The following is a 26,100-nucleotide window of genomic DNA, read 5'->3' as shown; positions in this document are numbered from 1 at the left end:
GGATGCTGCCAGGCACCTGGACCTATGTCCCAGTCTTAAATTATTTTAGACAATGTGCATAGCAGCCTCATTTAAGTCAAGACAAGAGGAAGTGGGTTTTGGGTGAAAAAGATACCAGCTACATAGAATATGGCATGTTTATTGCCTAGTTACTGTTTTTCAAGGCAGTTCTGCACCCTGGTTTTAGGGAGATAAAATAGTCAAGAAAAGAAATGAACAGAGATTTAAAATGTATGGAGATTATTTCAGGCATTAGCACCACTAGAAAAGACTAGTACAATATTAGGGTGTTTTCGGAGCAGTAGTCTGACTGTGGAAAAGTACATTGAACTGAATGTTAAAAGGAAAAAAAAAAGGAAACAGCCAGAAAAAGACCCTGAAGTGCCATTCCTGTTTCTGCAAATGCATATCTAAGCAAGTTTAGGAATTCACTTTCTATCTGTTCTCTCCTTATATAGTAGGGAATGGCTTCCTTATTCTGAAGCACACTGCTCTCTACATGTGGTAAGCCTTTTGTGGAAAGAGGGTGTCAGGATGCTACAAACTTGCAGGAGTGAAGGTGTTTGAAAACTAGATGTTGTTTGCAATTAATTTTACTGTGAGACAAAACTATAGGTTCATGGTGGGAAGAGGAAGCTTCTTTCTGGTAGTTGACACTGCTGTTATTGGAAGCAACTTGAAGGATGAATGACAAGTCATCTTCATTCAGCATTGTAAGGTTATATACTACTTTTCTCTCTGTCACAACTGTTGATGCCTCATTCCTTGTTAGCATTTCAAAATAAGAAACATTGTGCTCTTTTAATGAAGATGGATAATTCTGAGGTTGTTGTATCCTACACAGTTGTTGAGAGGGATGGAGAACACTTCAGCATAGACATGTTCATGGACCTCCTTAAGCTCTGCTTTTGGCATACTATAGTTTGGGCCCAATACTTCCTTTTTTAGTCACTGAGGTTGTACCAGCAAGGACAGTTTAGGTAGAAATTGCACTGGAGTTACTGAGTACTAACAGTTAATGCTACAAAACTTGTTACAGCCAAAGATGGAGGTGACAAGGGGCAGTGGTGTGACATTGCCAATTCAGCCAACTCTCCTGTTCTGCTCTGCTCTCAAGCTGTTTGCTCGATGTCTTGCTAATAGAAACTAGGAACCAACTCCTAATCTCTTGCTGGCAGCATTTTCACTGCAGGAGCAATTCCATGACACAGCTGTTGACAATGAAGTCCAGCTCTGGTAAATGCTATGACCTGAAATATGCTGTGGTACAATGCAATTCTTGGTGAGGCAGAAGAGAGGGGATGCAAACAAGCTGGTGAATGTGTCCTTTTACTGAGCAAATAGAGAAGTAGAATCAGCGGGTTGTCTTGCAAAAGCAGAACAGAAGTGCATGTTACGTGCTTTCTGAAGTTCCTGTTCAGAAAAAAGAGCTGGGAAACATCTGAAGAGCAGCGCGAGTCCAATGCTGGCCTAGAAGTGGTCAGCTCACATCAGGGAGCTCATTGTGTGAGGAAACTGGGAATCCAGAGCAGCCGGATAAAATTATTGGCTGGTGAACGGACACAGGGAGTGATGCTCTCATGTGAAACTGTGTGCTGTGTCACATGGTATTGAATATCTTAGCTTGGCTGCCAGAATAGAAAGTGGATAAATGCAAAGCTGATGGTAGAGGAAAGCTGCTTGTAAAAGGGCATGCAGGAGGAAAAAGGGGCTGAGCCAAAATAGGTTATTAACACATCTGCCTGATTCTAAGGAGTAGGATTTGTTTATTCGCAGGCTCTAAGTGCTGGGTGCTGCTCAATGTGTTAGCAGTCATGTCTGCATGCTGAGGATATCTTAACCTGCAAATGTAGATAAGGGCAAGGGACTGCAATCCAGATTCAGCTGCACCTATTTGTGAGCCCTCTTCTGATCAGTGGATGCATATAGGATAGAGAAACCCCTGGAGATGTATTTCTCCTTATGTTACTCATTAAAAGTGGTGGCCTTTTTTTAACATGGTAGACACATAGATTTCTTTTTTAACTCTTGCTGTTAATTTAAAAATTACAGAAGTACTTGGCTTTCATATTTGAAAGATGTGTTAGAAGATAGGAAGCTCTTTTCATTTCTTACCTTGAAAGAATACCAGAAGGTTCACGTGAGTTGGTGTGCACAAATAACTGTTATTGTGGATGTTGTGCAGCTTCTAATTTTGGTAGCTGTAGAGGACTATTCTGGTCAGTTTTTTTGTCCCCCAGATATGTTTGCCCTAACTATTAAACCCTTAATTGCTTAAGTTGATCTTTATCTCTTTCTCTGTGATTCTGTACAGCCAAATTATTGACACTTCTGTTTTTAAAAATTTGACCTTTATTAAGTAAAAAAAGTCATTATGAGAAAATGAGTACTTTGTGTGAGTGTCTGCAGGCCATATCCCATTTTCCCATTATTTGTCTTAGTTGCATGTTAATTCTGTTGAAGTAAATGGTAGAGTAAGCTACTGTTTCACCAGGGCAGAGGTGTTTAAATCTGGCACTGTTGAAGTGTTGCTGGTAAGTGCAATTCATTACAGTATTAGGAAGAAGTTTTTACTCATTTTTCTTTGCTCACACACAGAGGAAGTTCAAACATGACACAGCACGGCTTGTGCCTTTTTATTAAACCTTAGAGCAGTTAATTTCACTGGAGTTATCTGACGGGGGAGTCACTGGTGTGGACACTGCTCTGCTGCATGCTGACAAATTTCTGAAGCACAACATCACCGTGGTTTATATCGGGTCTGTCCTGGCTCCTACACGATACTTTTCTTGCCTGGACCACAGTGCAGCTGTAGGAATGCACGTAACGCTGTGCATCCCTCTATTAATAGAAGGGTTGGTGCAGGGGGTTCAGCTGCACCCAAGGGTGGCTTCTTTGAGGGAGAGGATTAAAGAGAGTGACAGAACATCGCTAACAAAATCAGACGGCCAGTGGGACAGTGGAAGGGGGGAAAAGTTAAAAGAAAAGCGCCCCCTTTGCCGAGGCTGTGAAGCAGCACGCACTGAACATCTAGCGGGCTGTGTCCGTCCCCTTAGGCGGGAGGGGAGGGGAGGGGAGGGGAGGGGAGGGGAGCCTCTACAGCTGGCAGGGAGTTGGCTCCTGGTGCTGCTTGCGGTTCCAGCACAGCCCCATAGGGGTGGGCGAGGTCGAGATGGCAGAGCAGCAGGTCCTTTGGGGTCAGACACGCTGGGGAGCTGCGGGGGAGGGAGGCAGGAACGGGCATTGCAGGACAGCAGGAGGACCTGGAGGGAGGCAGGAGCGGGTTCGCAGCACTGCTGCTTTTCCATCACTCATCTGCAGCAAATGGGAGAGATTAGTGCAGCTTTTGGATGTTATTTCCCAAGGCCCTGGGTGTGGAGGCCAGGAAAGGTTGTTTTTTGGCTTTTTTATCCAAAAAGAAATTAGTATCTGGACGTGGGTGGGGTTGCACAGGAGCAGAAACCAGTTGGCTCCTTCTCATCTCTCTCACTTTGCTTTGTACCAGAAGAAGTAACAGAGAAGAAAAGGAATTCCTGAAGGAGAATATGTCTGTAACGTGCTAGCTTTTCTTTCACAGATGGTGAAAGCCCTTGAGTTTAAAATCATCTTTTCTCCATCTCCCCCTCCTTGTCAGGCTCCCCTGCAGCGGGACATTGCCATTGTGGAGGCTGGGAGCCTACTCCCACCACCAGTGTGGACATGAGTCATCAGCAGGGAATCACCCATCTTTCTCTTCTACCCAGTTGTATTATTTTTAGGTCAGCATAGGAATTTCTTTGCTCATGACAGCCACATTAATTCTGCAAATAACATTAAGAGAGAAAGGAGAATAATAACAACAGAGGTAGAAAAACACACAGTATTGAGACTGGGAATTTCAGTGGGAGGAATTAGACAACTTCATATGTGTATTAACGACTTCTGTCTCAGGATATGTTTCATTCTTTTTGTTTGTTTTCCTTGCTTCTGTTTGTGGAAGTTGCTAAAGAGCACAGACAGGAAAGGAACAAAGTGGTACCAAGCTTTTTATTTTTGATAAGGCCTAGAAATTAAAACTTGTTTTATTTGTTAACATCCACAATATGGGCAACTTTGTTTTAGTGAGCTGCATGGGTGAAAACTTCAGGTTTTTGTCTGTGTGGTTTCAGAAGTACAAGCAGAATAATGGTAAATGTCACTTGCTCATCAGCAGCCTTGGGTAATGCAGAGCATAGTGTTTTGTTTAATTTCTTGGTAACATAATGGTAAATACAAATATTTGGCATTTTTGTCTTGACTACTGAAATGTAAAATCTAGTAGGATTGAGTGGTTGTCTGCCTTAATCAAAATCAAGACTGATTAATTTTGCTAAAAATTTGGCTCTGTATTTCCTTTCTAAGATGTCATTCAATTTCTTAAAGAAGACCAGCTATTTCCTCTGCTGGCAAATTGGAGTTGTCTCAGAGTGTGTAATGCAAGGCAACCGGCACTTCTTATGTAAACTTTTCTTGCAGAGGTGCCGCTTAAAAAGTATAGCAAATCCTGCCTTGCCCCCTTGAACAAACAAGCTTTGCAAAGCACTGACTATTTCTTAAAGCCTGTTAAAATGCTTTTATAGCCTAATTAGCATTACAGATTTCAAGAATAACAACTTATTTTAGAAGAAAGCTTTTTAATGGTGTGTTTTTACACAAAGATGCATACACTTGTCTGCATTAAGAAATTTTTAAAAAGAAAGAAAAGAAAAAGGTGCACTGGTGTAGTAATAATTAATCAGACATGCCTGGTGTGATACATGGCCCAAGCACCAAGGGCAGCCTGGTTGTTGCATTGTTATATTTTGAATCTGCTTTTGTGTGTTAGGATTTCTGTTTCCTTACCTGCTTGTTTTTTACACCTCTGCCAGTGAGCCAGAGCCTTAGTATTATATTTGCATTGTTACAGATATGAGCAAGTCCAAAACGTAAAGGCAATTGAGAATTAAAGTAATTTTAAAGGGGCCTTAGCTGATAAAAACAGTCTTTTCCTTTTTACTTAAAATTGAATCTCTATACTTGGAACTGAACAGCTTTTTTCTTCCCTACTCTGTAATCATATTCATAGAAAAATTGAAGACTGTGGCCAAGACTAGCAATCACATGATAACATAGCAGCTTTTATTAGATACATCTGGAAACTTACCTTGCAAGTAGAGTGCTTTTATCTGTGCACAGGTGTTGAGACACTGCTTGGCCTGTTCTGCTGACAGCCTCAGAACCTGTTCCCATCACTGTTCTCTGCAGCCATGCCATCCATGTTTGACTTGGAACTGCACATGAGCAGACTTGTGAAATTTTAAGGAGAGGGAGGCTTTTCGGGGTTTTTTTGGTTGGTTGGTGGTTTTTTTGGTTTTTGTTTGTTTGGGTGGTTTTTGTTGTTGTTGTTTGTTTTTGTTGGTTTTTCTTTTTTTAAAAAGTTCATAATGAGCAAACTATTACCATATGTTTCAGATGCTTTATTTGATATGCTGGACTTTTCAGACTTTCCACAATTACTGATATACTTTTTTAAAGCAGTTTAAACAAGATGAAAAAACATTCATATCACCAAGGATTCCTTTCTCTTTTACTTCTTAAACTGTGGGTCTAGATTTAAAAGTACAGTAGGCAGTGACACTACCCAAAGATAGAAAATAGTGCTGATGACAAAACAAAGAAATTAATAGTTAGACTTCCTTAAAAAAAACCTAATGCTTCCAGATTATGCACTGTTAGGCATGGCAGTTTTACTCCATTTTAAATTAAGACAAGACTTAGTCAATGCAGTGTGATGCTTGCCTTAACTAGTTAGGTTTTGACACTTAGTAGCTATAAGCTTTTCTTGGTGGTGCTAGGAATCCATACCTGGACCACAGAGGAGGGCAGGGCATCCACAGCTCCTTCCCATGCCCCAGCTCCCATGTGGTTCTGTAAGTTGTGCCACCAGGGCAAGGTGCTGAGCTGGGATGCAGTGCATTTATATGCCCTGAAGAGCTTGCCTCTTGAGATGACAGGCATGATTTATCTGGATGCTTCTTTCTTCAGCCAGGTGCTTCTTTCTGACCTAATGAAAAAAGAACTTAATCTTTCTCCCAGTTTCTCATTTTGTTTGCTGCTTCTTCACTCACAGCAAGGAAAATAAAAGACTAAGGAAGAAAGAGGAAAATAAATATACTTAATAAAAGACAAAGCTTATATTCCTTTTATAAGATACATTACTTTTGTTTGGGGGAGGGGAGGTGGTTCCCTTTGCATGGAAAACACCATTTTTAACTTGCAAATTTCTACTGTCCTGAGGCTAGCAGGTGATACAGGTGTACTGTGAAGGACTTTCACATGGGTGTTTGCTCTGAAAGATTAACTCTGAAGTGCAGCTTTTGATGGGAGACCCAAATAAAGTAGTGCTGAAAATCAGCATGTTGCAAGAGGGAGGTGAGGGGGAGTGCAAGATGAACAAGGCACACCTCCCTGCTGTGTGGGATGTGTGGCTGCTTGACAAGGAGTACTGGCTCCTGCTCAGCCCAGATCCTGGGGGTACAGTGACAGGAGCAAGCGCTCCCAGTAACTCTGTGGTGCCATCACTGGTAGCTGTGCCTGCCCTGTCACACACAAGGGGGATATACATGTTGCACTGGGTTCCTAGGCCCAGGACAGGTCAGGCACATTGGGACCCCAGAGATGCTTCAAGATGCAGAAGCAGAACAGCCTGCAATGCTGCCAGTGGTGCAGGAGAGTTGTTTCCAAGCCCTCCTTGTTTGTATGTTGACATAGCAGGAGGAACATGTCAGAAGCACTGCTTGTTTTCATGCAAGGCATTTTCATCACCTCTAAAAGCAATTTATTTCAGTAGCCTGCAAGTTCTTCAGGTGACTACTCGTAATTTTTTAATGCTCTCCAGCCCCCATTGGTTTTGGTGGTTGTGTTTTTTGTCTTCACTGAAGATGAAAACTTTGCATCATAGAATAGGTGCTGCCAGGTAAGCTGGAGGAGAGCTGTAGATCCTGATGCTGAGGAAGTACTATGTGTTGGCCATCCCACCCCACCCCCCTGAGATTGTTGTCACACTTGGCATACCTCTTTAAGTAAACATTAGCTTTGTAAATGGCATTGGTTTGGTGTTTAATGGAATGCAGGAACTATGTCAGTAGCAATTATACAGGTAGGATGCAAGTGAATTGACAGGAGAGTTAAAACAGATTAAACCTTCAGTGCGTTATTTATGTCCAAGCTTTCTGGGTACTGTGATAACAATGGCCATGTTATATACACTTCACACTTGCTTCTTTCACCACTCAGGGACTATGAGTCCAGTTGCTTTGTGGGTGACTTGGTTATCTCTTCGTTTTCAGAGAATAAAAAAATGGCTGTGGGAGTTTATGTAGTGATAAAATGAACAACAATGGGAGTTTGTTAGTGACAGGACAGGGAGGGGGTGGTTTCAGGATTTTGTCAGAAGTAATTTTCTAATTGCAGGATGTTTTTTTAATGAGTAGGCACATGTCCTTTTCCTTGATGTAGAGAGCAAAGACAGTATGGGGAAAACCAAGGCCATGGGCAGATGTGAAAAACTCCTATTGCATATAATATTCTCACTGACAGAATCTGACTGCCTCACATCCACTGGTGTTTTGCTTCTGGGAAACCCATGCTTTGGCTGGGAGCTGGACCTGTAACCGTAAGAAGCTTGAGGTTGAGTGAAACTGTGTGTCACTTACTGAATGCAGAGTGGACATGACCTGTCATGCTGTAGAGCTCACATACCAAATATTTTAAAGGCATACCAAATATTTAAAAGGCTTTGTTGATGTGTTGACCAAATGTTGCTGCATAGGCCTTTCTGCCTGCAGCATAGCTTTGATTGTTTAATGCAGTGTTTTATGTGAGAAACCCTTGTTTAGCTGAATTTGGGATTTGAGAATTTAAGAAAAACAAGAAATCATAGCAATAAAGTGTGGGTAGGAAAAGACAGTGTTTCTGCATTTTTCTTTAGGGCAAACTGGCTGTGAAGGGGATATAAAAGTGTCAGAAGTGTTGAACCTGTTTCAGGTCTTCCTCCTTTGAACCTTTCTCCCATTCAAGAAACAGTAGTTTTCCTTTTCAAAAGGTCTATTTCTCATAACAGCTTTGAAAAATGCCAGTGGAAGTTTATGGAAAAGCAATGGGATGAAGATTCACATGCAGGTATTAAAGTGGTGTGCAGTAGTATGTTTTAAGCAGTGGATATGAAAGGTGCTGCTTTTACATTTGCTTGCTACTTAGGTCAGATTTAGCCTCTCCTTGTCACTGATTATTATTTTTTAAATGTTGTTTATTTTAACAGGACTTTTCAGTAAAAATGAAATGGTGTAAGGTCATTGAAATATTTTTCATTGGACAATGAAAAGGTTTTCAGAAGTCTGTTATCTCAGCTGCCATTCTACCATCTGCCCATATGAGTTGTCAGTTCTCATATTCTTTAAACTTCCAGTGGACTTACTAGCCAGAAACTGATAGAAAGTGACTGTGACCAAAATGGCCTAGGTTTTGACACACTGTGGGTTTATTTTGCATTCAGCAAGTTCTTGGTATCATGGGGTGAGAGGAAGGAGGACATCCCAGTGCAAGAAGAATGCTAGTTCTTAAGCTTGCAGCAGTCAGCAAGTCATTTCTGTTTTATTCCTCTCCAGGTGTGACATCTGTTGTATCACCTTTCGTACTCATCGGGGCTTACTGCGCCATAATGCAGTTATCCACAAGCAGCTTCCCAGAGATCCCATGGGAAAGCCTTTCATTCAGAACAACCCTTCAATTCCAGCAGGCTTCCACGACTTGGGATTCACGGACTTCTCCTGTAGGAAGTTCCCCCGCATTTCTCAGGTACTCTCTGTTCTTGGTAGCTTAAGGTGCCAGCTGCTGCAGTGCTTATCTGATGAGGTCATTGGACGATTCATCCTGCATGTAGAATATTTTGTGGAAGGTACATCACCACTGTCTGTGTAGGCTTCAAACTCTTTATGCCTCTCCTTTTTCTTTTTTCATCTAAAGAATACTGGCACTGGGGGCTTTTTTACCATTACAGTGGATAACTATCAGTGTAAAGATATATAAAAAATTTTGAAGGAAAACTTTGATCATATTAGATCTTCACCCCTTTGAACTTACGCAAAAAATCCTACATCTGAAATCAAGAGGGAGTAGACATGGTAAGGAAGACATTATTTATTTTACTTTACTCTAACAAGGATGTAGTTGGGGTATGAAAGTTTTTAAGAAAGAACTTTGAGCAGTTGCCTTACTAACTAAACAGTGACATCTTCAGTGATTGCCTCACAAATTACTCCACGATGTTTCTCCTGTAAGGTTTGTGGGACAGTGGATGGGGAAAGTCCAGGGAGGTAGTCTGTAAGTATTTTTCTGAGAGCCATAAAGCTTTCTATTGGGCAGTATGATTCTTCCCTCTGTCAAACCTTTCCTGCCTTAGTTTGGGTCTGGATGAAGCTGCATTACCTATTAAAAAATCAACAGCACAATCCACCAGGACTATGCTTAGTTTCTGCACTTTTCTTGTTCTTCTGGGGTTAAAGCAATGATTTCCAACTCTTCTGACTGCAAAGTGGTAGACTTGAAATTTGCTGCTGGATCAGGGGAGCATGTAGGTATTTCTGTCAGTCTGTTACAGTTTTGGTATAAAACTTTAAAAATCAAAAGAAAACTTTTTAAACAAAGTTTATTTCTTTTGTAATTAATGACAGACATTTAACGTTATTAAGGGATTTGAATGTTGGTATTTTCCTTTTGTAATAATTTTGCTTGCACTGTGAGAGAAGATTTATAAAGTATTTAGAGTCTATAAAGATCTTGCCAGCCCTCTACTATTATTTTTCTTGGGAGAATAAATGTAATCAGACCTCCCTAACCAAAACCCACTCTGCTTTAAGCTCTGAGTTTCATTGATCTGCTTTTGGGGCATTTTATTTTGGTTGGTTTACATTGGTTTGGCTTCTTGGATGCCTTTTTTTTGTTTTTTTTGTTTTTTTTTTTTTTTTTTTTGTTGTTTGTTTGTTTTTTTGGGTTTTTTGGGTTTTTTTGTTTTTTTTTTTTTTTTTTTTTTTTTTGTTTCCTATCTTCCTGGTTTCTTTGTAGTAGAGCTAAACAAGATAGTCTACTGCCCAGCTTCCTTGCTGTGTAGCATGCTGAGGCTCCTGTCCTGTCAGTGACACAAGAGACGTTTCTGATAGGGAAGTTTGGGATGGAAAAGAATTTGAGAGCCTGAATAATCTTCTGAAGGAATTTACCTTTATAGAAAGGAACTTGTGGAAAATCAGCTCCTAAATTCAGATGCACCCCTTAGGAGAGAGAGACTAAAGGGAATATCTCCATGCCAGGGAGGTGGGGGCTGCTCTAAACCTCTTAACTTAGTCAGTGGAAGAGAGAATGAACTGTTTGTGTTTTGCAGCACCATGTGATGCCTTTCCAGTTTGAGATTCCTACTCTAAATATTTTTGCATGTCTTGCAGGTCTGGTGTGAAACAAATTTGCGAAGGTGCATCAGTGACTTCCATCGATTTATTTGTGAGATGTGTAACAAGGCATTCCCCATGCTTTCGGCACTCAAACTGCACACAGAAACTCACGTGGTGGATCAGGGAAAAGACAAGCACAAGCCACAGTCCACGACTCCACCCAGTGAGAACCCAGACCAGAAAGCCTTCATGGCATCCTTGGGCCTACAGTACACCAAAGACATCAAGCCTGTCAAGCAGGAGGACAATACACAAGACGAGGTCCAAGAAATGCGGCTCAGAGCTCTGAAGAGTAACCTACCTCAGGAACCTGGCAGCACCAGTCTGCTCAGCCTCTCTCCTCTGGAAGCTGCCTCCATGGGAGGGTCGTTTTCAGTCCTTCCCCCTACAAAAGAAAATATAAAGCTTCTCTCGCTGCAGCCTTTCCAGAAGGGTTTTATTATCCAGCCTGACAGCAGTATTGTGGTGAAACCCATCTCCAATGAGTCTGCCATTGAGCTGGCAGACATTCAGCAGATCTTGAAGATGGCTTCTTCTGCTCCTCCTCAAATCAGTCTTCCTCCACTTTCTAAGGCACCTTCTGTCCCTGTGCAGTCTATTTTCAAGCATATGCCACCACTGAAGCCAAAGCCTTTGGTAACACCCCGAACAGTTGTCGCAACCTCTACACCACCTCCTCTTATCAGTGCCCAGCAAGCCTCCCCTGGCTGCATCAGCCCAAGTCTCCCACCTCCCCCTCTGAGGCTGATCAAGAACTCGGTGGAGTCTGCCTCCAACTCTCATCTCCTCCAACCAGGAGCCAAATCAAGTCCTTCCTCACAGTTGCTCCTCCAATCCAAAGTAGAACCTTTAACTCAGCATGAGATGAAGACACAGCTGGAGCAGGACAGCATCATTGAAGCTCTCCTGCCTCTAAGTATGGAAGCCAAGATCAAGCAAGAAGTCACAGAAGGAGACCTCAAAGCCATCATCGCAGGGGCAGCTAACAAGAAGACCCCAACCATGAGGAAAGTTTTGTATCCCTGCCGTTTCTGTGACCAGGTGTTTGCCTTCTCCGGTGTCCTGAGAGCTCACATCCGTTCTCACTTAGGTATTTCCCCATATCAGTGCAACATCTGTGACTACATCGCGGCTGACAAGGCAGCGCTGATCCGGCACCTGCGGACGCACAGCGGGGAGAGGCCTTATATCTGTAAAATCTGCCACTACCCGTTCACAGTGAAAGCCAATTGTGAGAGGCACCTGCGAAAGAAGCACCTCAAAACGACCAGGAAGGATATCGAGAAGAACATTGAATATGTCACCAGCAATGCTGCAGAGATGGTGGATGCCTTCTGCTCCCCAGACACGGTGTGCAAGCTGTGTGGAGAGGACCTGAAGCACTATCGGGCCCTCCGCATTCACATGAGGACGCACAGCGGCTGCCAGAAGAAGAAGCCGTTTGAGTGCAAGGAGTGTGGCACTGCCTTTTCGGCCAAGAGGAATTGCATTCACCACATCCTCAAGCAGCACTTGCATGTGCAGGAAAAGGAGATTGAGAATTATATCTTAATGGTGGACTGCAGTGCCCAGGAAAGCCAGACAGACCCTTCTTTATTGGAGGACAGCACTTACATGGACCACAAGCCCATGACGCCTTTCCTGGAGCCACAAAACGGCTTCTTGCTGGGAACATCATCTCACGTTTCCATCAAACGTGAACCTGTGGGAAACTTCCCCATGGATTTTGATGAGCCATTGGATTTCTCTCAGAAGAGCAAAAGCCTGAGTGCTGTGCAGGTGAAGCAGGAGAACTTGTTCGGTTCATCTCTGTCCCTTTATGACTGTTCCATGGAGCCTATTGACCTGTCCATCCCCAAAATCTTGAAGAAGGATAAAGATGATGTCCCCTGTGAAGCCAGGAATCAAGAGTTGGCTGCTTCTGAGAACAGTGATAAAGCCTATAACTGTCTGCAGTGTCCTTTGGTTTTTGGTGCCAATGGAAACTCAGAAACAAACCGGGGTGTCAGACATCCCCAGCCACTGAAAGGTTCGTTGCATTTGACTGTCCCGATCATTTCCCCGGCTCTCCCTGGCAATTCTGCCTTGCTGAGACCCCTGAGGCCTAAGCCACCACCACCACCTCTCTTGCCAAAGCCTTCAGTAACGAAAGAGCTGCCACCATTGGCTTCCATTGCACAGATCATTTCATCTGTGTCTTCTGCTCCCACTTTGCTGAAAACGGAGGCTGCAGACGCCAGTCCCAAGGCAGTGAGCAGCTCCACTGGGTGTGACAAATCAGGGAATGCCAAAGCTAAAGTGACAGTCGTGACCACAGTTCAGAGAGACTCCAGCCTGCCCAGTGACCTGTCTCAGGCTTGTGATCCAGAGCAGTCTCCTGTTACTGATGCTGGGTTGACTAAGAAAAGAGGTAGAAAGAAAGGAACGAAAAATAAGCCCAAACTTAGCAGTAGTGTGGATCTGGAGTCAAGTGGGGAATTTGCCAGCATAGAGAAGATGCTAGCTACCACAGACACTAACAAATTTAGCCCATTTCTGCAGTCCACTGACAATTTCAAGGAAGAAAGTGGCAGAAATGGAACAAGTGAGGATGAGAAGGAAACTGCCAAGGATAAGCTGCTGAGAGGGAAGAGAAACGCTTACTCAGACTGCCTGCAAAATATCCCCTGTCCTTACTGTCCTCAAGTCTTTCCATGGGCGAGTGCCCTGCAGCGGCACATGCTCAGTCACACAGGTAAGAGTGCTCTGTGCTTACAGTAAGTTGTAGCCCCTGAGGTAGTTCTCCATGGAAGGGCGTCTCCGTGGAGGAGTCTTCCTTTCTCCGATGTTTGAATTGTATTCTTCTTTATTATCTTACTAATCCCTAGGTGTTGCTGTTGCAACAGCAGTGGTGGTGGTAGATTTTTCAGAAATGGAATAATCCCAGTGTCTTTGAGTATCAGAGGGTAAATCATTAATACCCATTGTAACTTCTGTGGCATAACTTAGCGTAGCTGGAAGGAGGCTCAGGTTTCAGTTGTTCTGTTATAATTGTCTTGTCTTGAAGGGGAACATGTGTGTTGAATATTTAATTGTGCCTTATGCGGTTTATTTGTCTGCTTCTGATGGCTTTTTGTCTGCATCAGTAATGATAAAAAAGATCTCTAAGAATGAGAGACAATAAGTGTAGAACTGTGTCAGGAAAATAAAATAATATAGTGCTTAGCATTTTTTTTCTTTGCGGTGTCTTTTATTTAACAGATCAAAGGAGGATGTGAGAAACTGCTCATCCTGAGCATTACATAATAGCTTGCCTCTAGGAAAAGTTTGTCCTCAGATATAGACAACTAAAGGTGGGCACATGCCCTAAGGTGTGGAGATGTGTATGGACTCTCTAGCATTGTGCTCCTGTGTAAGTAACCTCAGATCTGGTGTAAACAAAAGGAGGAATTGGGTAGGGAGATTTATTCTAGATCTGGGGTTATTTTTTCTTCTTCATTATAGAGGAAATACTGCATTGAATGCTGTGCTGATTTGAAGTTCTCTCATCTTCCACCCACACTGTAATAAAGTAATTAGTAGACTCTCATCCTGCTCTGGAGGGAGAGGGCAAAGCTCTACTTGCTGTTACGCCCTTTAAAGTCAGTCACAGTTGTTGATATTACTTACTTCGTTATGCGTCTCAGCTCCTGGCATAAAGAAAAAAAGTAGGGATTTTTATAAGAAACATAGGGGATTTGAGTATGGCCTTATAAAAGTTAGCTTTTTTTGCTGCCTTTTTTTTTTTTTTTTCTTAATGAAGTTTCCTGGAATGATTGATTCACATCTGTGCTAAAGAGGGAAGCCTGAAGAGGTAAACGAGGTTAGCTAGGGGTTTAAAGGGAATCTGAGCTGTGGAGCCGTCCCTATTACAGTTTGCTTTGGGTGACACGAGGACATAACTTGCAAGGTATCAATGCAACAGCAAGGCTATTGTTTTCTGGTCCACAGAGACCAAATTATTTCATCTTATTAAGCATACAGTTTACTTTGTGGTGAAGGAAAGCGCTTTACTCATATCTCGATTGTTTTCCAACACCCTGGTCTCCAAAAAAATACATAGTTACTGAAGAACTGTTCATGAGACAGAAGACAATGGAGAGACTTTTCCCAGACTAAGAGGTTTGACCTGCTTATTGATGGCAGACTTCCAAGGTAGCAGCACTGGTGTAAACCCTTAATGAAGACAGGAAAATTCACTCAGCCATGAATTACACTGGTAAAACTTGTCTCCCTTACGACCACCAGGCTTGGAAGGAGGCATTGTCCTTTTAGAAAGCCTGTGCTGGAATCTCCACAAGGAGAGCAAGCAACTGTGGCCATTACAGGACTAAATCCTCACCACAGATACAGGATTTTTGGTGATACTACAGCAGTGGCAGTAATCACACTCCAGATGGTGTGCTCTGGCAGTGATAATACTGAGCTCTTTTCTAATCATCATTTCTGTGTTGAGAGGGACTTGTTGCTGGAGGACCACCTCACAGCAAGCTTTGGCTAGCCTTGGGGCATCTGCCTTCAGATGGCATGAGTGTTTTCTTTCTAAACAGGTAGTTTTCAGCAGCTCCCCTGTGGCAGCAGTGTCCATGAGGCTTTACTGGAGGGGAGCAGGAAAGCTAAGCTGGGAAGGTGGAGGAAATTTAGGCCAGGGAGGTGGTGCCAAAGCAAGCCTGAGGATGCATTCAGGTGGAGCGAGCCCTGTGTTTTTATGGTAGGTGTCAGGCACTGGTGGCATGCAAGGAGTTTGGCAGCTCTGTGGTAGATGCAGCAGTTTGTTGGCTATATCTTCTGGATGGGCAAACTGGATTTCTTGTGGAGAAATCTACAGTGTTGTAGTACAGCACAGCATTCCTATCCCCAGCTATTGCACAGGCAGATAGCTTGTGACTTGTCAGATATCTCTGTTTTTTAAAATGAGTTAAGAAAAAAAATCTATTTGCTAATCTTTGTAAAGAGAAAAAGGGAACTTTATTATTGTGCTTGATGGCTGCTCCCTGACCTGGGTAGAGAAAGGACTAACAGGCTGACGTGAATGGGATAGATGAGAATCCTGGTGCTCTGCTTCCAAACTGCATGTGTTGGATATGTGATCCATAGGCAATCACAGCAGGCAAGCTGACTGTTTAACACTGCTATCAAAAAAAAAAAAAAAAAAAAAAAAAACCCAAAGTAGTTGTTTGAGCTAAAAAGCAGCACCTAGCTCTTCTGTGTCCGTTTGTAGGAAAGTTGTTATTGAGGTAATTCATGTAAGTGGTCTAAGTTAGGATGAGGAAAAGGTATGTAATTTTGAGCATTTAAGTGCTATCTGTATATTATGAGTTTTGAACTGCTGTATCCATTCAGGCATAAGAAGGTTTTTGCAAGTCTGTCTTTTATGTTCAATGAAATTTTAACACAGAGACCACCTTCCATGTGGTGTCAAGATCATATTTCCCTTTTGTGAAAGTGCAAAGATGCACATGCTACCAGTGTCCCACATCCCTCATGCTACCAGAAGTGTCTCTTGTGGAAGCTTTTGCCCTGCTTATCCACCTCAACACCACTGTGTGTTTGTTTTGTTTTGTTTTGTTTTGTTTTGTTTTTAATTCAAAACCATTTTCATGAAGAAGCATACACCTTCCTCAGTGGTTTTTTATTTTAATGATGGGCTCACAAGTGGGACACTGGGAATTTGGCATAGCTTGGTTTTATAGAGTGCCTAATACAGTAATTTGTTTTGTTTGAACATGCTTGAACACTTGCTTTTAATACTTTTTCTTGATGTCTTTAATGTATAATTTACTTTTCTAGGTTCAACTCGGTTTGCTATTTTTTTTTCTCTTCCATGCTGCTCTTGACGTTTTAGATTCTCAGAACCATGACTAAGATGTGCCCTGCAGGTGATGCAGTTGGTTTTGTTCCTTTTATAGGATGCAGCTTAGACTAGGTTCTGTATAAAATTACAGTAATGGTTGTTTTTAACCACTAGTTTGTTATAGATAAACTAATCTGTTTGCAGAGAATCACTTGAGAATATTTTCAGAGGGTTACTGGCAGGTCTTACTTGGCCCAAGATTAAATTTTGTAAAAAGTGAGATTTAATAGCAGAGGGTTTTTTTTTGTTTTGGTTTTGTTTTGCTGCTACAACAGGAACAAACCATACAAGGAAATATCTATAAACAAAATAAAGGAATAAATAAATAGAAAACTCTTACATCTAGCCCATGAACCTGAATGTTTCCTGTTGATTGGAGGTCACAAGTCACCAAAAAAGGACTTGGAAGCATTTCTATTCTTTGCTTTTATGATTTAAGTCAAAGTAAAATTGTAAACATCTTTACTTTGCAACATTTCTAGTTACCACGGTGAATAATGTGTTTCTGCTAGGACAGCAGTGGGAGGATATACCTTGAGGACTGATCTTAGGTGCTTTGATTATTCAGGTGACCCTTTATACTGAAAAAGACACTCTTCAAACATTTGACTACTATGAAATGTCCAGACTAGGCTAGTCATGCTGTGCTGCTAACCAAAATTTACAGTCAGTGCCAAGTCAATATTTAGGCACACATGCACTATAATACAGGCCATGACTATTCATATGGAAAAATTTAAGAAAAAAAATCAAATCATATTGACTTTTTAGGTTATATTCCAGTGAGTAAGTGTATTTTATCAGAAGAGCAGTTGCCTTTAAGGGACAAATACAGAAGGCAGAGAAAACTTCTGTTTTTTGAATTGTTCTGGTTCCATGCCTTTGAAGGTGACATTTTTGAAAGGCATTGCAACTTCAGGTGGGAGAATTGGAGTTTGCACAGTAAGTGGAATTTTTGTTTGGGTTTTGAGACCCCCAGCTAGCACATCTATGTGGAAAGAAGTATATTTTATCTGTTGAAAATATTGGTCTGTATGACAAATATTTGATCGATACAAACATTTTAAAGGCTGAAAATATGAGAAAATTGTGACCTGAGATACAGGTTGAGTTTCAAGTAATTAATCCTCAGCTAATCCTGTCATTGCATGCTTGAAAAGAAATGTGGAAAGGAATTGGGCTACCATGAAGCAAAAGGATTTCTGCTCGACTTTGAAGTTTTGTATTTGCATTGTGAATGAAGCCAGATAGAAGTGCAAAAAACAGTGATATTTGTAGGCATAAATTTATGGTTGAATTAGCAGGCATCTAAAAGGAAAGAGTTACTTGAAAGCCTACAAAAAAGCAGTACCATGATGCATCTAAAAAGTTGTGTTGAGACTGGAAGAAAATGAAGAGAAGGAAACAGCTCCTGAGATGTCTGTGAGATGCAGGGAATCCCTGGTACGGGTTGAGATGTTAACTAGAACAGAACCAACTTTCAGAAGATGAAAGTGAGAGAGATACCCACAATGTTGTATCAAAGAGGCTGCTGGCTGTGGCAGGGGGTGGGTGGTGTGTGTGTGTGTTTTCAGAGGTTTTGGGTGTGAGGTGGAAGGTGTGACAGGAGCTGATCTCCTTTTACAACTAACTATCCTCTCAATCTCTTTCTTCATCACAAAGATGTCTTGCAGGATTGCCTTCCTCATTGCACTGCATGATCCTGGCTTTTCTTTCAACTTTTCCTGTGCTTAGTCCCCTCCCTGTACTAGTCATTTAAATGAATTTATTGCTTATTCATCATATGGGCCTTGATTCCACTGAAGTCCGTGGAGAGATGCCCTGTGGCTTTGATGCAAATTGTGTCCAATTCACATAGGTGATAGGCATTTCCAGAGAGAGCCTGCTGTTGAGGAGCTTGCAGTCAGGATATTGTGGCTGGTCACCAAGCAGTAACAGAGGCAAAGGAAGAAAACCGAGGAAGTTTCTTATTACACACAAGGGGGATATTCATACATTTTATCTTGCAACAGGCCAGGAGCCCTTCCCCTCTCAGAAATGTGGTGTCATTTCTACCAAATCTAGCAGAATTTCCACAAACCTGGAGTTGCCAGCTGCTACCTGAGGAGAAGTGTGCTTATCCCCCAGCCTCTAAGGAAGAGGATGTTGGATCTCACAGTGGCACACAGTTTTTCCCAGCTGTTTAGAACACCACGGCCAAGTTGCACTTGGTCAAGCTGAATGCTGCAGACAAGCAAAGCATGAGAATGTGAGAAGTGCCCTTCCACATGGGAGGAGTGGTATTCCTATCTCCAGTGGTAGCAGAAGGATGTGCTCTTTAGTGTGAGCATGTGGACATGGCCACTTCCTCCGGCCTGTTGCTCTTAAAGCTCTATCAGGATCCACAACTGCTTTATTAGGGTTGTGTATTTGAGGGCACCACATTCCCATTCCTGCCCACTCCATTTACAACGTGTTTATGGAGCTGCTGTCTGCAGGTCCTTCCAGTTATTTTCTGAACCTGCTGATGCAGTCTGGTTTTAGACTGCTGCTGCAGGCCGAGACAGTGATCCTGGAGAGACATCAGCCATGGCTTTGAGTCCTCCCACCTGGATGTACCTGCCAGTACTACACTGAGCATCACAAAGGCACGGTTTAGGTTGTTTTACCTTGTGTTAATCTGCATTGAAGCTCACCTGCCATCATACTGCCCACTCTGTCTTGACAGTAGTGAAAGAGATTGGCTGTCAGATCATGCAAGACTCCGTTGTAGGCAGGTGAGTGGCGTTTAGCAAGAAAGGAGGAGCTGGCACAAAACCAAGGGTGAGCACAGTAGCTCTGGGTTTACTGTGCTGACCAAATGGGATGGGTGCAAGAAGGAGCTCAGCAGATGGTGGTACGTGTCCCTTGCCTGAAAACTGCTTGCACAACGGAGCTGTTGCTCCAAGTTATTCACACCTCCAGTACTGACAGTGTCACTTTGTGTCACTTTGAGTTTGTTTCATCGGAGAATTGTTGGAAGTAACAAACTTAAAAGCAGCAAGAAGTTGGCTCTGTGTGTCAAGGTAGTTAAAATTACAAATGAGTTATTACTCTCAACCTCAGAGCAGCTGCTGATCAGATTGCACAGAGTGTGCACAGGATTTTTCTCTTGCATCCCCATGCACCAGTTTGTTTGGGAAAGTCTGCTGTCTTGCCAGCCTCTCTCATCCTTCCTGCTTCTTTTAATACGGCAGGTTGCCTTGCAGTGATTCAAATGTGGTAATACAGGTCTCAGTACTAGTCTGGCACTGCGATCTGCCGTGCTGGGGGCCTGTTACGACATGGTTTGATCTTGCCTATCACGAAGAGACTAAGTTGCCTCGTTACCATGTTAACAGTCTGTAATTTCAGAGGGCTGTAGCACGGTGTCTGCAGTGTCACGTGGGCCCATCCTGTCTATGCAGACACAGATGGCTACAGCGTGAGAGAGGAAGACTCATGTTATGACATGATCCCCTCTGAGAACAAAAGTCTGCAGGAAGGGCTCTGAAAGTGCTCGCCTCTGATAATTTTCATGGCAGAATAAAACTGAAATGTCCTACTTGAGTCGACTGAAGACTTTCTTTATAGTTAGAGGGGTCCTAAAGCACTCAGCTGTTTGGTGGTGTGAGGAGGCAAGCATTTCTGAAGCTGTTGAGACGAGTGCCGGGTGCAGCACCTAGGGTGGGTAGGACTTGGGTGCAAGGTAGATGTTCTCAGCAGCCGGCCCGGGCTGGTCAGAGTGGTTCAACCTGCCCCCGGCAGACAGAGCCTTGGGCCATGGTTGGATAACACAAAGCACTTATTGGCAGTACTGGCTCGACCTGTTCCCAACTGTTCATCCCTGCAGCTGTAGCTGACCCAGCTGCCCAAAAAAATTAAAAGGGCAAGGGGAGGGACTCGTAGTCATGAGATCAGTTCCCGGATCTGGCTGTCAGTACAGCCCTAAAGGAGCACATTGATGCAGCTGAGGTGTGGAGCTGGCAGCATCTTCTGGGAGCCACTGGGATAGATGCTGTTGAAATTGGCTTTGTTGTCAGTGCTTTGTATCTTCAAACAGCAGCTTTAGGCATCAAGGAGGGAGCCGAGATCTAATAGTGCACACAGTTATAGTTACCACCTGCACTTTATTGCACAGCTTAGTGTTTATAACTTGCTTCACCAAGCGGTGGTTAATCACGGTTCAGAATCGTTCAACAACTTTGGACTTGTGGTCTCCCTCCATTGTCCGAGAAAAAGGGATTTCCAAATTGGTGGAAGTAAACTAAGAATTTGAAACTGTGGCTAAGTTTAAAATGAGGTGGTTTCTTTTGGTGCTGGCTATAAAAGGTGGGTAAGCAGCATGCTCAGGGCTCACATGCAGAGTCCTTGTGAGGGCCATCCTTGGAAGTGAGTAGTCATCTGGATTTCACTGTATGCCAGAAAGAAAGGGAATGAAGAGAGATGCTTGGATGGTGTTTGGTCAGCCATAAATGAAGCAAAGCTTTAGGATGAGGTGTAAGCCAGGAAGTGCAATTCAATAGAGTGTCACTGGGAACAAGTTTATAGAGGGTTTCTTTGGTGTTGTTTTAAACCAAAACAAAAACAGGATGGTCTCTCTCCTCAGAGATGAGGAGGCTGTGTAAGTGATGGGGCTTGCTCATATCTTTGCTACATGGAGAGGAAGGGAATGGTCTAAAGCGCCTGAAGCAAACTGAGGACGTTTCCCCCAGCTCACAGCAGTCAGACCAGCGGAGAGCTGTCCTGGCAGAGAGGCATACAAAGAAAATGTGGAGCAGCTTAATGAATTGCCCACTTTCGTCATGTTAAAGCAGCCCTGCCTTTGTCTCCTTAGGGCTGTCTTAATGCTCCCTTCTTGCAACAAAATACAGTTGACAGAGATGTGGGATAGGAATGGGGTAAGGGATTATCTCTTACATAATAGAGAAAGAGAACTTAATAAGGAAAGATCCCTTTCGTAAAGAGACTTGCCCCTATTGTGTGACAGTGGAACACAACTGCTCTGTGTTAACGAGACAAATATTTACAAAGTATACTCAACAATAAATTTTCTGATTAGCATTTAGCAGAATTCATCTTTGCTCTAGATATCTGCCACACTGTGATCCCTCCAGAAATCATGTGAGCCCTGGGTATAGTGGGGGATTTCTTCCAAACTGTTCTAGCTGTCTGTACCTCTGAACTACATTTGTGGGTATCTCTTAGAGGACAAAGGGCTTGAAATCGTGTGTTCAGTGCCAGGCAAAGTTTAACAGCTGCTCTAGAGCCAGAGCGCAGGGTAAAGCAAGAGTTATTTGCTGCTGGGGTTGGCCTGAGTGCTAGAGCTGTTGTATGAAGATACTGAGGAGATGGTGTATAGCCTGCTGGCTGTATTGTCAGCTCTACATCAAACTGCCTTTCTACTGAATGGTGCAGTCCATCTTGAGCTCAAAGTGTGGGTTTTCCCCCCACTCCCTTAAATGCAGATTCCCCCATGGTAGGTGCAGTCAGAGCTAGTCCTGAAAACTTTTCTTGTGACTTCAGCTGCGCTGTTGAAGGTACTGGGGAATAATACTGAGTGCTAAAGACAGAAGGTGTTTATTCCCAGAATTGTTTTTCTTTTTCCCCAGACATACTCAGTTCCATTTACTGTAAATAGTCCTTTTCTAGCTTGAATATTTTCATTTCACAAGGCATGAAGACACAACCAAAGCTCTCTCAACTTTTATTATTTAGAATGTTTACAATAAAAATGGGCAAAGATAACACCCAAAATTTTTCAAGTGGGTTCTGTGGGTTTAAAAGATGTTCTCCAGTTCATGGGTGGAATTAGAAGCAGCATTGTGTGTGTGGGTCCAAAAAATCCCAAATTTACTGGAACTGCTACCACCTAGTGGTGGCTGCCTCTACTGTAAAATATAAAACAAGCTGGGGTTAATTCAGTTAATGTAGGGAAGATAGTAAATCATCAGCTCATCTGACTGATAATGCCAACTGCTTGTACCATATCCATTTCCAGTGGTCTGTTTTCTCCAATTTTTGAGGATTATTTATGTGATGGGTTTTCTAACTCTTTTCTTGGGATGTTAGGAATGTTTGTCAATAAACACTTGCTTTAGCACCAAAATGTTTTTCATTACATCCTGTTTTGTCTACTAACTTTGTAGTATCTCAACCTCTACTCTCTATTCCACCATAGTTCCAGGAAAAAATAAAACCATGTGTAAAAAGAATTGTGCCAGCAACCTTCCCACTTTGATCTGTATCTGCTCTTTCATCAGAAATTTTTCATATTTGGTGTCCCTCTTCATAATTTGTTTTGCATACGTAGGAAAGCAGTTCCCTCCTCTTTCTTTTCACCAATAAAAGATGAAGTGGATTCTTCTGACTGGGCTGACAGGAGACTGCAACTTGATTTGTAAATAGACTGCAGCAAAAGAGTCTTTACACAGTTTGAAGGAAAATGATTTTGGCAATATCTATACAGTGGTTTCTTTCATGCAAGCAGCAAAGTTTTTGGATTCTCAGATGGAATCCTTGAGGTTTAGCTTATGAATACGTTTCATGAGAAGTTTTTTTTTTCCCATGAGCTGACGAGGCAGCAGCTGAGTTACCGGTGGTTTTTTGTCACCTTCTTCCCTATGTCCTTACCTCCCTGCTCTTCTCCTATTTCTCCCTTATCCTGCACATCTTTTTTGACTCTGGTGTCAGAATTGAGATCTTCAGATAGTGTCACCTTCTTCTCTTCATTTTGGGGGAGTGACACACTGGTTGCATATGACAAGGTGGCAGTGGGAGGGAGCCTTGAAAAGTGGATTTCTCTGCTCTTGTCCTCTTGATTCACCAAGTGTAAATTCTGTGGGATAACAAACAGACTGGAAAGCATTTTACAGCCTTAGTAAGTGAAAAATGGGAAAGGGGCAAAAGAAACCGCAGGCCTTTCCTGTGCCTCCTGTTTCTTTCACTGCCTGGAATTGAGTGACTGCTCTGCAACATAAATCAGCCGAATTCTGGAGATGGGAATTATCCATGTGAGAGGAGCTCAGTCTTATTGGAGGGATGTTTTCCCAGATTTGAAAGCTCAGTCAAAATCCTCCTCCTTGTGTAAGATACAAGCCTGCTGGAGCTGTGTGGCCAGCAAGGTTTCTGTTGCTGCAAGGGGCATGTAAGCAGGAAGAAAGCAGTAGTGCAGGCCAGGCCTAACCTCTGCTGGAGTGGATGAAACAGCTACCAGTGCAGGACTACCCTTGCAGCCATCTCTTGCACTGCAGAAGTCCCACACTGGACCTGGCTCAATTGTCTTCCCAACCATTGTGTTTGCCACACACCTTCACAGCTCCCCTGCTGTTATTCCAGTTCATTGGAAGGAAAACTGGGCTGATTCTCACCTGTCCCCAAATAACCAGGATTTGTGCAAAGTAGCTCACTTTTTCACCAGGTGCAGAACCAACTGCACAGGTTGGAGATAACCACAGAGCAGCTCAGCTAGTCAGAAACTGTTGCTTTATGTGAGGTACATGCATGAATTTTCCTAAAGGGCCTGTGAAACTCCTTCTTGATAAGGAAAAGGGCAGGTCTGGTTTGCGCAGGTGAGGGGGAAGAGCGCTCCCCCAAGCATATACACATGTCGCTGGCATATCCCTGGCTATGTCACTACCTCATTTTGGAATGTTCCTTCAGGGGTGCTGGGTCCAGAGGAGCTTCAGAAGAGAAGGCCTGTGTACATTTGTGTTCCTAGGGTCTGGTGTGGGCTTTGCCCTTTGTGAAGGCACATTGTTTAAACTTAAGAGTTTGTTTTTCTTGATGTAGATCTCATCTGTTTGCCTGTGCCAGTACATCACTTACCTGTGGACCACCTATCCCTTGAAGTGTTTTTCTCTTGTGCACCAGAAAATGTAGTTGCAGGCCACGCATGAAAGAACAGAATAACAGTTGGGAAGAGGCCCAGGGCACAGAGGAGAGGAAAGAAGGAGATAGAGTTCAAGTACAATTCAATGAAGAATGAGTATACTATAAGAAAAATAATATATTTTTCAAAATACTAGAAGCAGAAGAAGAAAAAGTTACGGAAAAATTGGAGAATCATGAATGATATATGACATTGAATGTTGAAGATGGGACTACTGTATTGAGAGCTTTAAGACGCAGTGGTTTTGGCTCGCTCTTACCTCGAGTGTCACTCATGGATATTCTCCTCACTCACTTGGCTTCTGATGTTTCATGTTGAAAAACAGGAAAAACCCTCCCTCTGCATTCACTGTTTTCTGTTTGGTCAGTAAAGAGTTACAGAACATCTCTCTGGGTACGATTAAGAGGAGCTTTTCCCAATCTTGGTTTCCTTGTGCTCTTCACTCATCTCCATCCTAAGAGAGCTCACATGGTTTCCTGTCCCTCTCCCTAATGAACCCCCTCTGTGCTGTGCTGGCAGCCTTTCTTTGGCCCAACACATCAGGGGAGCATTTCCTGACCTTGCAGGGGATGAGACAGGGCAGCCCACATCTGCTTTCAGACATCCCCATCCTCACATTCCGTAGCCTTACACACAGATTAGGGCTTGCTTGCGTGTTCTAACGGGCAGATAATTAGATGAGCAATGAACTTTGTGTAATCCACTGTCTGTGTAAACAGATCTGTTGTGATTAAAAGGTGAGATTACTTTTTGTGATAGGTCACTTCTCCCCCTTAAACTCCCCCAAGAAAAAGTGTATCAAGAATTGCACACTATTAAGTGATCATTCGCTATCACCAGAAACACTGCTACACTTTGACATTTGTTTAATGGCCATTTATTATCACTAGAGAGAGGAGATGGGGGCCAGTGTGAATCGTGTTGCAAGACTACATTGAAACTAATAAGTGCCTGAGAACCATCTTTTTATCTTCTGTTTTTACTCCTTGCTTAGGGAAAAAAAAGCCTGTAAGAGGAAATCTGGGCAGTTTGGAGACAAGCACATGTTGTACTGTGTCAAACGGAGAGCTTGCACTGCTCTCCTAGAGTTTCTAAATCCCTGTAGTTACTCCGCAGATATCGTTCTTGCAGATGAGTGTTGAAATGCCAGGTGGGTTGTGGGCTCCTTTTGCCGCTGGCTGTCAATAAGCAGGAGGCAGGGTGGAGGACTTAAAGGAAACTTTCAGCTTTCAGAAAGCACCACTTGAGAACTTTGTGTCCTGGAACAATTCCTGGGAAGTGGCACTGGGGATGCAGTTACATGCTGTGCATCAGCAGCAGCTTTGGCCTCCAGAGCCAGACCAGCTTACTTCCTATTTACTAATACACTATTTGTGTGGAGCTTGGGAGGAGTACAGCTCCAGACTTCTGTTCTCCTTAAGCACCTTACCTGTTTCAGTTTTTTTGGACATCTTCAGCAACATTACTGCTGCAGACAGGTAAGTAAGCAGAGGACACCATTAAGGACCACATCTTAGGTAATTTCTGTCCTCTTGTGGGGTAACTTTAAAACAGCAAAGCCTATTTACTGTCCCTCGACTTTACGTTTTGATTCCAAGTGGCATATCAAAAACTCAGGTGTGGATGAACTTGCACATCTTCACTTTCACGGTGTATACTCAACTTTTTAAGCCAACTTCTGTGGTACTGTCTGCACTGACTATTCACATTTAATTGTACCAGGTGGTTGCATGAGACCTTTACATTTCCTTGGAAAAACATTTCCTGCTACACAAAAATTAGTTTGATGAATATGTGGGTTGTATATTATTTCAAACTGTGTTCATGTTTTTCATACACAA

The 26,100-nt window shown here is 42.9% G+C and overlaps 1 protein-coding gene across 3 annotated transcripts in view; it reads left to right on the top strand.

Annotated features, from left to right (window-relative positions):
* The window catches only part of RREB1 (ras responsive element binding protein 1), a 121,283-nt gene that overhangs the window by 88,215 nt on the left and 6,968 nt on the right, over positions 1-26,100 (top strand). For all 3 annotated transcript variants that reach the window (XM_053965025.1, XM_053965035.1, XM_053965046.1), the window contains 2 exons: positions 8,664-8,853; positions 10,494-13,233. In XM_053965025.1, coding sequence (XP_053821000.1) covers positions 8,664-8,853; positions 10,494-13,233 — 2,930 coding nt within the window. The remainder of the gene's footprint in view (positions 1-8,663; positions 8,854-10,493; positions 13,234-26,100) is intronic.

Source organism: Vidua chalybeata, chromosome 1 (assembly GCF_026979565.1).
Source record: "Vidua chalybeata isolate OUT-0048 chromosome 1, bVidCha1 merged haplotype, whole genome shotgun sequence".
NCBI classification, from domain to species: Eukaryota; Metazoa; Chordata; class Aves; order Passeriformes; family Viduidae; genus Vidua; species Vidua chalybeata.
The sequence above is the reverse complement of the archived record's forward strand: the minus strand, read 5'-3'. Positions and strand labels throughout refer to the sequence as shown.